This window comes from Myotis daubentonii, chromosome X (assembly GCF_963259705.1).
Source record: "Myotis daubentonii chromosome X, mMyoDau2.1, whole genome shotgun sequence".
Taxonomy (NCBI): Eukaryota; Metazoa; Chordata; class Mammalia; order Chiroptera; family Vespertilionidae; genus Myotis; species Myotis daubentonii.
Genome location: NC_081861.1, coordinates 11084050 through 11101619, shown reverse-complemented (window position 1 = coordinate 11101619; position 17570 = coordinate 11084050). Strand labels below are relative to the sequence as shown.

Below are 17570 nucleotides of genomic sequence, written 5' to 3'. Positions count from 1 at the left end.
CTGCGCCCTTGGACGTGAGAGGATGAGAAGAGGAAGGAGGAGGACCTGGAAACCCAAGGCAGGCTGGGAAGCAGGGGTGTGATAAGGGGCACCCTGGGTGCTCAGCGGGGGGCAGGGGGTCCCCAGGGAGTGGAGGCAGGAGAAAACAGGGTGAAATGAAATGGAGGCTGTGAGTTCCAACAACTGTCTCCAAGCCGTCGCCAGCAGCCAGAGGCGACTTTGGCACCAAGAGAGAGTCTCTTTCAAGATGGGACAGATGAGTAACCTAGACAAGGGACAGGGTGGTGGCTGGGCAACATCCTGGGGTGGGTGCGGGCCCAGGCAGTAAAGGAGGAAGTAGGGCCATGGGGGGACATTGTGTTTCAGTCAGGGTGACACAGGGAGCCCCCCAACCCCAGCCCGGCCGGATCCTCCCCGGCCTTCCCAGAGGCCTCAGCCATACCCTCGGAGTCACTCATCCTTAATGGAGAGTGTTTCCACGAATCCTCTTAGTTTATTTTTTTAAATATATTTTTATTGGTTTCAGAGAGCAAGGGAGAGGGAGAGAGAGAGAGAGCGAGAGAGAGAGAGAGAGAAACATCCATGATGAGAGAGAATCATCAATCAGCTGCCTCTTGCATGCCCCCGACTGGGGATCAAGCCCACAACCCAGGCATGTGCCCTGACCGGGAATCGAACCGTGACCTCCTGGTTCATAGGTCGATGCTCAACCACTGAGCCACACCATCCGGGCTCCTTTTTCTTTAAAATTCTCCTATTGGAGTGCTTGAAGTCCCCACGGGCCAGGTGGGGGAGGGCAGGGCCTGACTCAGTAGTCAGAGAGGAGGGCCCCCAGGGATGCCTGCTACCCAGAGGGTCCAGGCAAGTGGAATCTCTGCCCTCAGGGCTGGTGGAGCCCAAGGGGCCTCCAGGGCCTGGCAGGCCTGGCAGCAGCAGCAGCAGTGGGAGGTTCTACCACAAAGAGGTTGGGACCCAAGGCCTATGGGACACACTGATGGGGCGCTGGGCTCAGGTATCCAGCTGAGGCCCGGCTGGAGCCCTGCACTGGGACGGGAAGGCTAGGTGAGGGCCAGGGTGGGCAGGGCCAGGCTGAGGGCACTCCGCAGCCTTCTTCAAAGGCCATTGGCCATCCAAGGAGAGGTGAGGGGCAGCAGGCACATACATCTAGCGCACTGGGGAGGGGCGGACCCCGGCTGCAGACACAGGTGGTGGCAGTACAGGGTGTGCTTGGCATCAAGGCGGCCTGTGGGTTGTAGGCGGCATTGACAGACAGCCTTGAGGGTGTGAGGTCCCTGTAAGAGTGGTAGAGATGGAGGACCCCACCCTGGGACCATCCCAGGCCAGGAGAGGAGCCTGAGGAGGCAGTGAGGGCCCTGTGCTGTGGAAGGGTACTGGTCCCACTCGCTGTGAGGACATCCCTGGCACCCGTGTGCAAGCTCGGGCCTCCAGGGCAAGCATCTCTTAGAAATGTTTGCCACTTCTCACTGAGCCAGTGACTCAGGAATTGACTATGCCCTTCAGCACTGAGTGGCCTGAACCCCCCACCCCTTCCCCATCATAAGACAAATGCCAACCCCTTTGTTAATAGCCCGAGATTTGCATGCAGGGGAGTGGAGCCTGCAGATCAGCTGAAAGCCCCCAGCAGCGGAATGTTTGAGCAGAGGGCCCTGGAGCCCCCTGTTGGTGACTGAGCGACTGCTGGGTGCCAGGTTTTGGCAACAGGCAGGCCCAATCCCTCCTCCAAAGCCAGGGACAAGACAGGCATCAAAGTGAGTCTTCAGTTCCACCTTGGAGGAAACTTCCGGTTTAGAGCAGCAGAAGCTGGGAGGGGAGGGTTGACTACCCTTCTTGGGCAAAGACTTGGGAGTTCAACCAGGCACATGGAGACCAGAGGAGGGTCTGAGCAGGGCCCTGGCCTGATCACGTGACCCAGCTCTTAGTGAAGGGATGGGCTCAGCAAGAGGAAAGGGTGTAGCCAGAGTCACGGGATCCTGGCTGGCAAAACCACCTCAAAAGGGCCCTTCAGGGTCAAGGGCAACATTGACAGACAGCAACTTGTTCTCATTTCTGTGACTTCGGGGGTGTGGCCCACCGCTGAAATGGGTATCCCACACCAGCACGTAGCCACGGCAGATGTCGTGGTGGCTCCCCCTGAATTCTGCAGCAGAAAAGGCCCAAATAGTGAAGTCTATCTACAATGGCTACAAAAAAGGACATTCGGTTTCTTTTTATTAAACCTGGCAAGCGATTCTCGATTTCTGTGTGACCCGGATCTCGAAGCCAATCTGGGGGGAAGTAAGGAACGAGGTGCAAATAGTCGGCCGTCTGCAATCCGGAAGATGTGGCTTCACCAAATTCAGAGAAAATCCTAACCTGATTTTGTATATGGAGGTAGAAAATGCCCATTTTATGCATCTCTTTGGCTCAGTGTTTTTCACTTGAAAGGCTGTGAGTTTTGCCTGGTTTAAAGTGATCTAGGAGCACCGGGGCAGATGCTGAGGATTGAAAGGGACTCATTGTCAACATTGTGATTCATGGTCTAAATGAGGGGGCAGCAAACTTCTCCTTAAAAAGGGCTTGGCAGGCCAAGTCTCTGTCCCACCTACACAATGCCCTTGGATCTTGAAGGCAACCATAGACAATGTATACATGAAGAGCGCGGCTGTGTACCAATAAAACTTTATTTACAAAACCAGGCGGAGGGCCAGAGTTAGCCCTTGGGCCACAGTTCGCCAACACCTTATCTAAACCAACAAAACCAAATCCTAAAACCTTGGGGCTGGAATGACTTTGGGACTCACATGGTGCTCACCCTCTCACATAGGGAGGGGCTGGCTTCCCCATCCCAGCACAAGGCCAGCCAGCTTGGGCCCAGGCTGGGGGCCAGGAAGTGAGCAAAGAAAGGCAGCAACTCTGTGGCTTGGAAGCCCGATGAGACTTGCGCCCTCGTGTAAGCGAAGGTGGAGCACCAGTGAAGGGAGGTGTCAGAGAGACCCAGTGGCTAATTTTGGGAGCAGGATCTCTCACGGGGAGGTGCAGGGTCAGAGTGCTGCCTGGGCGGGGGAGCAGGGCATTGTGGGAAGCTCTTCCCTTTGGGGAGTTTTGTTGACCTGAGGTCTGCAGATGCTAGCGGGGTGGCCAGGGAAGGAGGCATAGAAAAGTCGGAGTGGATGGAAGGGTCTGCTAAGGAAAAGATGAGCCAGTCAGATGCACCGAACTGCAGGCCAGACGCTGTAAAGAGACACAGGAACTGCCAGCGTGGATCAGAGCATCTGGACGGGACAGGCTTAGTGGGTGCCACTCAAAAGTGGAGCCATGTTCAGTCTTGGATGATTCCAGATGGGGGGTTGGAAAGCTCTGGGAGCAGGGCATTGTGGAGCTCTGAGGAAGGGCCTGGGCCATAGGCCCTGACTATAGTCAGATGAGTCCCAGAGCCATGTCCAGAGCTAGGAGGTGGACCTGGGGGTGTGGACAGAGAGGAGGGCCAGGGCCAGGCCAGAAGAAGGAGCAGTGGAGGAGATGGGGCCAGAGTAGCCAGCGAGGTAGGAGGGGTCCAAACATGGGCAATGCCTGGGAAGCCAGAAGTTTCCAGAAAGAGGAGCAGTTGGCTGTGTCGAGCATCCCTGAGGACTCAAAAAAGATGGAGACACAAATGCTGCTGAGCTTAGCAGGGACGCTGATGGCTGAATGGTGTGGGCATGGCGGGCGCCTGCTATGGCGAGGAGAGCTGGGAGGGAAGCGAAGAGATCCCTAGAGAAGCCAGGCAGGGAGACCCACTCAAGAAAGGTTGGCAATGCACCCATAGACTTTCTGGTAAGAGAAGGCGTGGCGCCCTCTCCAGCATTCTCCCTTTTTCGCATCATCTTCCTGGTCCACCAAATTGGAATTCTGATCTGGCTGAGACCCCAGGGGCCACCTAAGCCAGTCGAGCCCCAGCACAGGGCAAGGGGAGGTAGCAGCTGAGAACCCGGTGCTTCTGTCACTCAGGGATTCCAGAATATCTGCCTGGGTCCACCTAGGGCAAGCCACCGCCACTGGCCCTGCATGTGAGTCAGTTGACAAGACCGAGACCCAAACTGAAACCCTCACCACAGCCAGGCAAGAGCCACCCCAACCGGTCCATTCCAGTGGATGAGCATTTGTCACACGATGACCCCCTGCCATGGATGTGGGTGGAACTTGCCAGCACCTGGTTTGCCGTTGATTGTCTCCTCTCTTTCTCTTCTCTCCTTCCCTCCCTCCTGCTCCCTCCCTCCCTCCACTATCCCCTCCCCCCACCCCTCGGGCCCCTGTCCCTCCACCTCCGCTCCAGATCCGAGTGGTGAAAGCATTCCGTAGCTCGCTCTACGAAGGCCTGGAGAAACCGGAATCCAAGACTTCCATCCATAACTTCATGGCAACGCCCGAATTCCTGATCAATGACTACACCCACAACATCCCGCTCATAGATGACACGGACGTGGATGAGAACGAGGAGCGCCTGCGGGCCCCCCCACCCCCCTCCCCCAACCAGAACAACAACGCCATAGACAGCGGCATCTACCTGACCACGCATGGCACCAAGTCAGCTACCTCGTCAGTGTTTTCTTCCAGACCCGGGAGCCCGCTCCACAGCGTGGAGACGTCCCTCTAAGCATAACTGCTGTCCGCACGCGCACCCCCCGCACACACGGGCACCCAGGCGGGACACACAGGCCTGCAGGAGGGCACAGCCATGGCGGCTGGACACGTTGCTCGCTCGCACAGCACTTGCAAGAAGCCAAACCATTCAAGGCTTCTTACCTGGGACCAAGGAGATGCAGGAGGAAGAGGAGGAGGAGGAGGAGGAGGAGGGGGAGGAAGGAAGGAAGGAAGGAAGGAAGGAAGGAAGGAAGGAAGGAAGGAAGGAAGGAAGGAAGGAAGGAAGGAAGGAAAAACTAGAGAGCAAGAAGAGCCGTGTCCCCCACTTTTTTCTATCGAAGCTTTTTTTTAATGAACACTACAGTGCCACCAGATTTCTGTCATTGGGCTGTGCGGTGGGGGCACGGGGTTGGTTTTGGTTTCTCGGCAACTTTGTTGCACCCACTGGAGAGCCATTGGAGCAACAGATTCAATGCAAAAGGAAAGCAGGCGAGCACTGCTTTGCAAGGTTGGGAAGGATGCCCATCACCAGACAGCCCGCCCGCCCGAGAGAGCCGCCTGCAAACGTATGCGAACCGCCAAGCACCCCATCCCCGGGACACATGCAGTCTGTGTGTGTGCGTGTGCGTATAGGCCTATACGTGCATATTTAAAGAATAAGGAACTATTTATCGGCATGATCTTTCCATTGCTCTTATCAGATGTTCTTCTTTTGAAATTTCATTATTTATTGTGGCAGGTTGATTTGTTCAGGGAACTAGACTGCAAGAATCGCTTTTTGGTCGCTTGCCCTGCCCCGGGCTCCCAGCCTCCTCCCCTGTCTCCCCCCTCCTCCTGGCGCCATCCCAGGCAGTATCACCATCGCGATTCCCAGCAGAAGGTCAGGGGAAGGGTGAGGTTAAGACGGAAGCGGTTACCGTTGGAACATTTGCACTTTGAGACCCCTGCCTATAGAGGAAAAAATAGACCCTTTTGATGGAATTTTTATTTAAAAGGAAAATACCAAAGTATTGATGAGGATGATCCCTCCCAGGAGGTAGAAGGGGGCATTTTGCTTTCACTTTCCTTTGGTTTCAATTCCAATTCCAAGTGCTGAATTCTGGCTGCTGGGCTTTCTCTGTCTACAATCCAAGTTCAAGAGCTCTGCCCCCTGCTGCCTCTAACCCCATGTGGGGACCCGGAATAGGGGGAGGAGTGACAAGAATCAGACAGAAACCAGTGGAGGAAGAGGTACCACCAAAACCCAAGAGGAGCTGACGTGGCTGCGATACGGACCCAGCCCTCTCGCACCTCCCACCGGACTCCCATTCTTTTTTGGCAAATGCCAAGTAGTTGTTGCCGAGGCGCCCATAACACTGCTCGGAAAGTTCTCAGTCACAACCCACCTAGCGCTCTTCCGACCCCAGTCTTCTCATTCAACAACTCTGACCCGTGACAGCATGGATTTGTGTCTGCAGCCACTGACAGCGACATCAGGGAACCAGATGCCGAGGCAAAGTCCCCAGGAGCCATGGCCCCTCGTGGCAGTTGCTCTAATCCCACCTGTGGCACTTTCTCGTGAGTCTGGAAGGCTGAGGAGGTCAGCTTCACCACGTGGGCCGAACACCTATCTGCAGGTGCGGAGAGCTGGGCCTGGGCTCCCCAGATGGTTCCCTCGGGAGCCTCTCCTTGCAGTGTGGGCACCCAGTGTGCCAAGCCTCAGTTTCCCCGAATGCACCCTAGCCAGGGAGGGAAATACAGAGAAAGCAGAGATCCTTTTAACATCGGAATTCATCTGTCTCACGTTTCCCAGGGAGATAGGGTCCAACCATGGCTCCTCCATGTGCCTGTCACTGGGGCCTGGGGTTGAGCCACTGGGGGGCAGCTGGGGACTGAGGGACAGAGGGTCAGAATGGAAACTGCAGGTGCAGTTGAGCAGTAGCTGGACTGGTGGCAAGGCTGGTCCGCCCATCACGCCCCCCCGCCCATGCGCTCCCCATCAGCTAGGTCTCGTCTTACCTCCACCTGCGTCGTGAGCATCCGCACTGGCGGCCAAAACATGCTTGGGCTGCACTGTTAGCATGGATGCCACGTCACCCCTGAGCAGGAGTAGTCAAACCTCGGGCAAAGGAATTTCGGTTAAAAAAGAAAATCCCACTTCAAATGCCAGCTCCAGATAACTTAAAGCCATCCCTTTCTTCCAAAGGGCACATCGAGAATGTCACCCATGTGTACATTGTCCCCTATGTCCTTGTTTCGACCACCACAAAAAGGGCAACTCAATTCGGTGAGGGTCTGTGTTCTTAAAAGAAGTCAAGTTGGAAACGTTTCAATGGAAGAAGATGAGCTCCATCACGCTCCACCCATGGGCTTCTTTTCATTCTGTTGTAGACGCACTGGTAGAACTGACGGTCCATATATATTTAAAGCACCCTCGCTGCTGCTGTACAAAGTTGCCTACTGTACATGTCGACTGTTTAGTCCTAGGTTGCCTTTCCGTGGGGTGTGTGGTTCAGAAACGGGGGGGCTGTGACCTCGGCTCATTGCTCTGGCTTCTGTCGTCTTCAGACCGAGGGACCTGTGTCACCAGGGAGCCCCTCTCTATAAAACATTATATTATATGGAATGGCTTGGTCAACCGTGTTCAGTTATTAACTATGTTTTACATTTTTATCTGCCTGTTATAAAGATGAACAAAAAAAATATCTTAACGAGGAAGACCACAGATGCATACTAATTTAAAGTCTGTAGTTGAATTTCCTAATTAAAGAATAGACCAAAATTTCTGTGTATAAAAAAAAAAATGAAAGGCTTCTACAATCCTGGTCTGGGTAACTCGTGTGATTTATTTGGTGAATTCTCATCTGGAACGAAAGAAAGGTGTGTTCGTCTGCTTTGCCCACTGGGCCAAGCCCCGGGAGTGGCGGGGTTCCCCTGAGTGTATGGCCACCAGTCTGATCAGATGGAAGGGGTTCACCCGCCCTGGGGGGCCAGATGCGCTCCTGGCAGAGGTTTGCATCGCAGTCCTCTCACTGCCTTGACCTGGAAAGGCCTGGCCTGAAAGTCCTCCCTGGTGTGTCCTCAGAGGAAGGTGGGGGACCAGAGATGATCACAACAATTCAACGCCAGCAAATCAAGCCCAATGCCAGGACCTTGACACACAGGTAGACTCCCTCTTCTTCTTTTTCTTCTTCTTCTTCTTTTTTTGGTTAATCCTCACTCGAGGATATTTTTTCCATTGATATTTATTTATTTATTTATTTATTTATTTATTTATTTATTTAATCTATTTTTTATTGATTTTTTACAGAGAGGAAGAGAGAGGGATAGAGAGCTAGAAACATCAATGAGAGAGAAACATCGATCAGCTGCCTCCTGCACATCCCCTGCTGGGGATGTGCCCGCAACCCAGGTACATGCCCTTGACTGGAATCGAACCTGGGACCCCTCAGTCCGCAGGCCGACGCTCTATCCACTGAGCCAAACCCGGCAGGGCTCCATTGATTTTTAGAGCAGAAGGGAGGGGGGGGAAATGGAAACATCAATGTGAGAGAGACACATTGATTGGTTGCCTCCCGAATGAGCCCCTACCAGGACTCAGGCTTCGGAGAAGCCTGCAACCGAGGTACATGCCCTTGACTGGAACCAACTCAGGACCCTTCAGTCCATGGGCCAATGCTCTATCCACAGAGGCAAACCGGCTAGGGCAGAATTTCCTTCTGAATGACATTCCATGGCATGGATAGCCCCTGTTTTGTCCATCCATGTTCCATCAATGGCTACTTGGGTTGCTCCCACCTTTTGGCTACTGTGAGTGATGCTGCTGTGAACACTGGTGCACAAATACAGTGGGGCCTTGACTTACGAGTTTAATTCGTTCCGTGATGGAGCTCGTAACTCAAATTACTCGTATGTCAAATCAATTTTCACCATTACAATGAATTGAAATGCTGGGCTGATGTTGTGGCGTTCACTGTGACGTTCGCTGTGCCAACTAGCGGTGGGGTATCTGAAGCTGGCTCGTAACCCGATTTCAGCTCGCAATTCAAAGCAGAAAATCTGCCGAGAGACGGCTCGTATCTCGAAAAACTCGTTAGTTGGGACACTCGTAAGTCAAGGCCCCACTGTATATGTTTGAGTTCCTGCCTTCAAACCGTTTGGGCAGATACTCAGAGTTGGAATTTCTGGATTATACAATAACGCTATGTTTAATTTTTTGATGAACTGCCAAACTGTTTACCACAGCACCTGCACTATTTTATACCCCCCTCCCCCAAGTAGTACCCGAGGCTTCCAATCAGACTTCCTCTTTAACCAAAGACATGGCAAGAAAAACCATTATTTCACTCATTCACCTCTCCATGGTCATTCCCCCATTCATTCCTGCACTCAACCAGGTGTCTTTGGACACCTGTGCGATGGAACATCTGTGGTCTGTGGCCTGCCCCCAGCTGAGTCACAGAGTCAGCTCTGATCTGGGACTTGCAAATGACCACTGCGGTGACAGCATCAAGACTCCCGCATTTCATTTCCTCATATCCCTATGTCTCCACTCCGCACGTCACCCTTTTAGACTTAGCAGTGCCAGAGGATGCATTTTCCAGGGAAGGTGCCAGGAAAGGAGAAAAAATGGCTTCTCCGTTCCCTCTCAACCACCAGAATCTATATTTCTCAAAAAGATGAAGAGCTAAGAACAGCAAACAAATAACAAAGAGCCCTTGCTTCTTCATTCATGTGTGAGTCCACCTTGAACCATGAAGCTAAGTAAGTCTCAATTGGGCCAAATGCCATAGCAAGATAGCATCTGATGGAGAGATATTTTGCTTCCCCCTAAAAGAATCATCCATTTGTGTCTGTGGATTCTTTTCCATGGATTCACACTATCAAATATGACATTGGGGGGAAATGGTACTTAACCAAATCGCTTGGGGCAAGGAAACACTACAACACCCATCCCTCCACAAAGCTGACACCGTCTTCAACACCCAATGATGCCCTGGGAGCAAGGGTGTGTCCTGGTAGCCTGGGGGAGGCCCGTGTCCTGGGGCCTGTACCAAAGTTCCACAAACTGGGGGGCTTCAAACAAACATTTATCCTGTCATAATTCTGGAGGCCAGAAGTCTGAAATCAAGGAGTGGGCAGGACCGTGCTTACTCCAAGGCTAGAGGGGTGAGACCTGCCTTGTCTCTCCCAGCTTCTGCTGGTGGCCGGCAGTCCTTGGCTCATGGCCACATCACTTGTCTCTGACTCCATTGTCACATGACCTTCTCCCTGTGCATTTGTGCCTTTCCATGGCCTTCTCCCTCTCTATGTGTCTCCTCTCTTCTTCTAAGGACACCAATCATGTTGCACTAGTCCCCTACCCCCACTCCTGTAGGATCTCATATCACCTTGGCAACACCTGCAAAGACGTGATTTCCAAATAAGGTCCCATCCCTAGGGGTAGGATGTGGGCACCTCTTCTGGGGGACACCATTCACTCCATCACAGTTGGAAAGGAAGAGATGGGCCAAGTCCCTCCTAGGACCTGGCTGCCCTCTTCCTTCTACCAGGTTGACATGCCGAGTAAGGCTCAGCCATTTATCACTTTACAGTCATGAAGATGTGCTCTGAACTGAAAAGCTCCTGGGAGCTTCCGGTCCTAGACAATCTTCTCAATCTCTCACTGCTGACCTTATTTAAATTATTTTCATTGATTTCAGACAGGAAGGGAGAGAGAGAGAAACATCAATGATGAGAGAGAATCATTGATCAGCTGCCCCCTGCACACCCCCTACTGGGGATGAAGTCCGAAACCCCGAGCATGTACCCTGAATGGGAATTGAACCGTGACTTCCTGGTTCATAGGTCAACGCTCAACCACTGAGCAACACTGGCTGGGCTCATTGCTGATCTTTTTGACACTAAAATAAAGGAGAGGGGACATTTTATATCTTTAATCCCCATTATTTTTTACGGTAATAGGAAGCCCAAATGAACAACAACAACAACAAAAACCACATTTATATCCTGTGTCCGAGTGTCCTTATAAAACAGGGCTGGCATGTCACATATTCCCAGGCAGTATCACCTATGAATCAGGAGGTCTCAGTTCAATTCCCAGTCAGGTCACATGCCCAGATTGTGGGCTCGATCTCCAAGAGGGGGCATGCAGGAGGCAGCCAATCAATGATTCTCTTTCATCACTAATGTTTCTCTCTCTCTCTCTTCCTCTCCCTTCTTCTCTGAAATCAATAAAACACTTTTTTTAAAAAAACGTGGGAAACTGAGTCCCATAGAGAAAAAGCCACTCACCTGGTATTCCATCATATGAAAAGGAAACCTAGCCTTGTCTGGTTTGACTCAGTGAATAGAGCATCGGCCTGTGGACTGAAGGGTCCCAGGTTTGATTCCGGTCAAGGGCATACGGCCAGGTTGCAGGTTCGACCCCCAATAGGGGGCGTGCCGGAAGCAGTCAATCAGTGATTCTCTCTCATCATTGGTGTTTCTATCTCTCTCGCCCTCTCGCTTCCTCTCTGAAATCAAAAATATATTTTAAATATATATTTTTTTAAAGTTACCAGAAACAATTGTGCCATCAAGAACAAAAACCTGGCCTGGCTGTGGTGGCTCAGTGGATTGAGCATTGTCCCATGGACCAAGAGGTCCTGGGTTCGATTCCCAGTCAGAGCACATGCCTGGGTTGCAGGCTCTATTCCCAGTAGGGGTGTGCAGGAGGCAGCCAATCAATGAGTCTCTCTCATCATTGATGATTCTATCTCTCTTGCCTTCTTGCTTCCTCTCTGAAATCAATAAAAACATATTTTAAAAAAAGAAAGAAAAGGAAACCTAGACCCACAAAATCCCCCATAGAGACTGTGTTAGCCCCCGCCACCCAGAGCTTTCTGGGCCATGCTCTCCTGGGTCAGCATGGTAGCTATCATCAGCATCGGGGGATGCTCATTGATTCCTTAGGGAGCTTTACCCAACCATCCCCTTGGCTCTGACCTGCCCTGGGCCAGGTGTGGGAAGGGGACACATTGGAACAGGCGTAGTTGGAGAGCCCTCCTGTTCAGAGCAGGGGTTCTGCCTTCTGAGAGCTGAGAGCTGAGAGCAGGCCTCCAGTCAAGTAAGTGCATGGGGCAGCTGCCTCCCTGGAGCTGACCCTGAGGAGATGCAAAGAAATGGAAGCTTCTGTCAGGGAATCCCAAAGTGAAACATCCGTCTCTTCCATTCAAATCAAGTCAGTGTTGGCCAAGGGCAGGGCCCTGTCAACACAGCACAGGCAAGGCCTGGGGCACGGAGGGTCGGAGGTGCCTGTGCCCGGTTTCAGGGAAGAAGGGCATGACAGAGGCAAGGTGATTTTTTAAAAAATATTTATTGATTTCAGAGAGGAAGGGAGAGGGAGAGAGAAAAACATCAATGATGAGAGAGAATCATTGATTGGCTGCCTCCTGTACACCCCACACTGGGGATTGAGCCTGCTACCCAGGCATGTGCCCTGACTGGAAATTGAACCGTGACCACCTGGTTCCTAAGTCAGTGCTCAACCACTGAGCCACACCAGCCGGACTCGAGTGCTTTTTGAACAGCAGAAGCAGAATGGACTGGCAAGAGCCCTGAAGCTGTCCTCAGAGGCCTGCCGGGATGGGCCCCTCACCTGCTACCTTCCAAGCCCAGAGTCCCAGCCCTGGGTCCTGAGCCTGGGCACCGGCCCTGCGCTCCAAGGGCTCCCAATGAAGCTGGGTGTATACATGTGGGAAGGACACAGAAGAAAGGGGACACGTACTTGGATCCTTGACCCTGAAGATAAATAGCATAGTCACTTCATAAACTCCAGCAAGCCCCAGTGCCTGACTGGTCACAAGTGTGTGAGCCCTCCTTGTGCCCCCAACCAGGGAGGAGAGCGCCAAAGCTACCTTGGTGGGCTCCAGGCGCTCCAGCCATCCCCACGCCAGTGGCGCCATAGGGCATGGCAGCCACTGTCCACAGCCCACACTCCCCTGGTAACAACCTCCCAAAGGAAGGGAAGTGCCTAGGACAGTCCCCCAGACCCTACGCCATCATGTGTTGATAGGATGGTCCCACCAGTGTGCATGGAGCCCAGTGGGGGTTCCCAGGGAGAACAACCCAGGTTGGTCTGCTTCTCTAATGCACCCAAGAGCTGTCCTTCGTGGAGAGATGCCTTTTGAGCCCAGCTGGTGTGGCTCAGTGGTGGAGCACCAATCCCTGTCAGGCCACAGGCCCGGGTTGCAGGCTCGATCCCCAGTGTGGTACATGCAGGAGGCAGCTGATCAATGATTCTCTCTCATCATTGATTTTTCTCTCTCTCTCCCTCTCCCTTCCTCGCTGAAATCAATAAAAACGTATTTATTTTTAAAAAGAGGTGCCACCCTGGCCCATCCTGCCTAATGGTTAGAGAATCCACTCATAGACCAAAGGGTCACTTGTTCAATTCCCAGTCAAGGGCATGTACCTCAGTTACAGGTTCGATTCCCAGCCCTGGTGAGTATAGGAGGCAACCAATCGATCTCTCTCTCTCTCTCCCTCCCTCCCTCCCACTCTCTAAAAATCAATGGAAAAATTATCCTCAGATGAGGGTTTAAAAAAAAGAAGTGCCTTTTGAGTGGGAGTCAGGATGGGGATGGGGTGCCATGGTTCTGCGATTCTCTAGACTCCCCATCTAGACTCGGTATCTTGGCATAAAACATTTATTACTTCCTGCTTGGTGAAAAAAGCCAATCTGAAAAGGTTACATATTCTATGATTTCAACTATATGGACTTCTGAAAGACAAAGCGTAAGAGCCTTGGAAGATCACTGGTTGTAGTGACTTGGAGGGAGGTAGCAATGAATGGAACACAGGTGATTCTTAAGGCAGTGAAACTGTTCTGTATGATATAGTCATGATGGATACATGTCAGTATACATTTGTCAGAATCCATAGAATTTACAACCCAAAGAATGAACCCTAATGTAAACCATGGGCTTTAATAATAATGTATCAAGGTTGGCTCATCAATTGTAACAAATGTACCACACCAGTGCAAGATGTAAATTACATAAGAGGGGAAATAGTGTGTGTGTGTTTGGGAGGGCGGGTAAACAAAGGTATGTGGGAAATCTCTGTAATTCCTGATCATTTTTTCTAAAAACCTAAATCTGCTCTAAAAAATAATAAAGTTTGCCTGGCCGGCATGGCCCAGTGATTGAACATCGACCTATGAACCAGGAGGTCACAGTTCGATTTCCAGTCAGGACACATGCCCGGGTTGCAGATTCCATCCCCAGTAGGGGGCATGCAGGAGGCAGGCAATGACTCTCACTCATCATTGATGTTTCTATCTCTCTCTCCCTCTCCCTTCCTCTCTGAAATCAATAAAAATATATTTTAAAAAATCATATCCTCAGGTGATTAAAAAGTTTATTAATGCTTAGAAAAAAGTGTATCACTTCCTACTTATAGTTTAGTCAGATCTGGCGTGTTTTGTTTTGTTTTTTAACCCAAATGATAATCCCTAAGCCCCCTTTCCAAAATGTATGCTCACTGCAGCAAGCAGGACGATTGCCAAGCCCAAGCCCTGTGAATGTCCCAGTGGAGGAGGAGTGATGACACGTAGGCTCCTTTAAGACATCGCCATGACATGGGCATGCGCTGTGCCATCATGCCCTCAGGAGGCGATGCAGAGCCTGCCCCAGAACCATCTCAGAAGCACCAGGGACAATCCCACGTGGACAGCAGAGCACTTGAGGGGAAACCAAGCCAGGACAGCACCCCTAAATGCCCTCGGCAGCACTGGCTCCAAAGCAAAGAAACTGTGGCTTTGTAATATCTTTTATTAAACAAAATAAAATTTCCTCTATGTTAATTCATTCATACTTTCTATAAATCTGGCCTTTAAAAAAATCCCCTGCGGCACAGTCCCATCCATTCTTTGCTTTTCCTTCCACTGATCCCAAACCTCGGATGTAGTCTGCGTCCTTTCAAAGGACAAAAGCAGACCCGGAGGCCTCAGAGCCGCCCGCAGCACACTCCTGCCCGCGGGAGGTGCAGCTCCCGTCACCATCTGGACCATGGCTGCCGGGGACACTCAAAGCCTGAGAATCAAAGTGGCAGCATGTCAGCGCCTTCACCGGCCCTTCTCCAGCAGCACAAAACCAGTCCTCCCAGCCAGTCCTCTGGGGACCGGCGGTCACGGCGATGTGGTGGTTCTGTCCCCTGGCAGCCGAGCGTCTCAGGCTTCTCTTTGGACAGGCCTGGACCAGGGCCTTAGGGGATCTCTGTGTCCATGGTATAAATCTGAATGAGATCAGACACAATGTTATCAATGATTGGCTTGGTAAGGTCGCCACTAAACACCTAGAAAGGAGAAGGAAAACAGGTTCCGATTAGACTCCCTCTGTGTTAACCGAGGCTCCCGCTGCTAAGTGTCGACTCGCATTGCATGGGGGGACGGCACGAGGACTTGCTATTGGAGGTGACAGAGGCTCTCTGCAAAGCCAGTTCAGTCCCCACCTACCCAGGTTGATCACAAAGCAAAGAACATTCCAGATGGAAAAGGCCTGGGTGATCACCTGGCTCAGACAGGAGAGGGGGCTTGTCCCAGGTTACATAGGCAGTTGGTCATAGAGCTGGGCCCAGAGCACGGGCTTCTGCCTCCCCACCATCCCTGCCTGGGCCCTCTTAGGTCGGTCTCTGGGGATCTTAAGAGAGAAAGGGGTGGGAGTCCATTTCCAGAAATAAGCAGGCAGGGTCACCTGGACCCCACTCCAACCTAGGCTGGCCCCTTCATAGGGTGGACCAGGCATCCATCCCCTTGACTGTGCCGGAGAGGTGACAAAATTGTAAGACAAGCCCCCAGGGGGCCAAATCAAGGGTGGGGTGCAGCTCAGGGCTGACCCTGCATGTTTCCAGGGAAGTTCTGGACCTCAGCTCCTGGGAGGGACCTCTAGGTACCTGACCTCTAGGTACCTGACCTCTAGGTACCTGGCAGCGCTGCCTGAGAAGGAGGCCTTGGTTTGCCTGGGCGCGCGCTCTGCAGGTAGTCTATACTGACAGTGCTGTCTGAGGGGGGGTTGGGCCCAACATACGACCTTGGCCTCCAGGGGCTGGAGCCTGAGACCGAGGCCAGCCACGTGGGCGCCCCAGGCCTGCAGGACCCACTCCCAGGAAAGTCCCTGCACACCGCGGCCAGGGATGCTTTCCTGGTGGCAGTGCCTGTGCATGTTGGCACATCAGTGCCGGGGCCTGGAAGCTGCGCCGGTCTCTCCTGCACCCGCCCTGTGTAGACTCGTTTTAGTTTTGCTTGGCAGGGTCCACTACCTGTGTGCTCCCAGAGACCTCAAGCCAAGAAGTGGCCTTTAAAAAGTAGTCCATGCCCGGCTGGTGTGGCTCAGTGGATGAGCATCGACCTATGAACCAGGAGGTCACAGCTGATTCCCCGTCAGGGCACATGCTCGGGTTTCAAGCTCTATTCCCAGTGTGGGGCGTGCAGGAGGCAGCCCATCAATGATTCTTTTTTATCATTGATGTTTCTATCTCTATCTCTCTCTCCCCCTCTCCCTTCCTCTTTGAAATCAATAAAAATATATTTTTTAAAGTAGTCCAGGGCCAAAGACAAGAGGACTCTTTGAGACATTGAGACTTTCTACAACAAGCATGTCAAACTCACGGCTCCCAGGCCTCACACGGCCCACAATGAATATTTGTGCGGCCCAGCCAATGTAAAGGTATGTAAGAAACGTTTTAATAAAAATTTCATAGCTTAATTTTTACAATATCCTTTATACATAATTATTAATAACAAACTACAACATTCGCTAATGACTGAGTACTATAATCCTGTTGCATTCATTTCCCTTACGTGCCTTACGCACAGGCGCACCATTTCTCTCCACTAATGCCAGCAGCGAATATTTTAGCAGCTGATGGCCACGTCATTAGTCTTGTACTGACTTGTTTGGTGTGCGCAACAGGAAATATTTCGCTTTTGGGGAACAAGCAAAATAGGTTTATTTGCATTACACTTATTAATTTGTGCAGTTATTCAGTGTCTGGTAAGGTAATGTTCAAGAAAAAATATTACTTTTTATTAAAATGTTCTATTATTTTACATTAACGATGACTTATTGATTTCAGCCCTTTGTGTTCAGCCTGTCTCTATCGACATAACCCTACGTTTCTATGAAAATTGAAGCTTTTGCTGTTTTGCAGTCCACATAAGCTTAAACCTTGTTTATTTGGCCCGTGTTAGGCTTTGAGTTTCACTTGCTCGTTCTACACCTCCATCGAGGAGATGCCCCCCAATGTTGCTGACCTCACTGGAGAGGGGCTGGCCTGCTACCTCATCCCAGCCAGGGTTCTCAGTCCTTGGCAGGCTGAGGAGGAGCAGGAGGGGGAGGGAAGGGAGCCCAGGGATGGACATCTTGTCATTTTTTTTTCTTTTTCTTTTCTTTTCCCTTTGAATAAATAACACTTTTTGCGGCAAAAAATAAAATAAAATAAAAAAACTAAAGTAGTCCACGGCCAAAAGCTGGAAGCCACCCAAGTGCCCCTCCACGGAGGGCTAGACAAACACAATGTGGTCCACCCAGACCATGGCTGACACGCACTCCAACACACTACTGATTTGGAGGCGGTGCCTCACGGACCCAGAGGCTGGGCCCGGCCTAGCGCAGAGGCCAGCAGCCGCAGGCACAGTCGAGCACAGGCTTCTGGTGGGCAAGTGCATCAAGCTTGGCTAAATCTCCTGACTGCACGGCGGAGCCCCCGCCCCCAGCAGACAAGTGACAACAGAGAGGCGGTTGCTGCAAACAGTGGCGGCGGAGAGCATGCGAGCAGAGAAAGTGTTTACAGACCAGACATGGGTGTCAGGATGGGGCAGGCAGGCGCCATGGGGAGCTGGCGCTCACAGCTCGCCGAGTCCACAGGGTGCCCAGGACGTACACAGTGCACCGGGCCCAGAATCATCCAGAAAAGGTGAGGAGTTGGGT

At 51.9% G+C, this 17570-nt stretch overlaps 2 protein-coding genes across 15 annotated transcripts in view; one reads left to right on the top strand and one right to left on the bottom strand.

Annotated features, from left to right (window-relative positions):
• ATP2B3 (ATPase plasma membrane Ca2+ transporting 3) overlaps positions 1 to 4834 on the top strand; it is a 52417-nt gene extending 47583 nt beyond the window's left edge. For 5 of the 7 annotated variants that reach the window (XM_059680514.1, XM_059680512.1, XM_059680513.1 and 2 more), the window contains one exon: positions 4313 to 4834. In XM_059680514.1, coding sequence (XP_059536497.1) covers positions 4313 to 4633 — 321 coding nt within the window. In that variant the 3' untranslated portion in view covers positions 4634 to 4834. The remainder of the gene's footprint in view (positions 1 to 4312) is intronic. The other 2 variants (XM_059680516.1, XM_059680515.1) reach the window with 1 other exon arrangement.
• A 77-nt stretch (positions 4835 to 4911) lies between these two features.
• Positions 4912 to 17570, bottom strand: part of CCNQ (cyclin Q) — a 28567-nt gene continuing 15908 nt past the window's right edge. For 4 of the 8 annotated variants that reach the window (XM_059680182.1, XM_059680183.1, XM_059680178.1 and 1 more), the window contains exon 5: positions 14395 to 14937. In XM_059680182.1, coding sequence (XP_059536165.1) covers positions 14848 to 14937 — 90 coding nt within the window. In that variant the 3' untranslated portion in view covers positions 14395 to 14847. Of the gene's footprint in view, positions 6719 to 10893; positions 11115 to 11534; positions 11745 to 14394; positions 14938 to 17570 lie in introns of those variants that run through there. The other 4 variants (XR_009450779.1, XR_009450778.1, XM_059680180.1 and 1 more) reach the window with 4 other exon arrangements.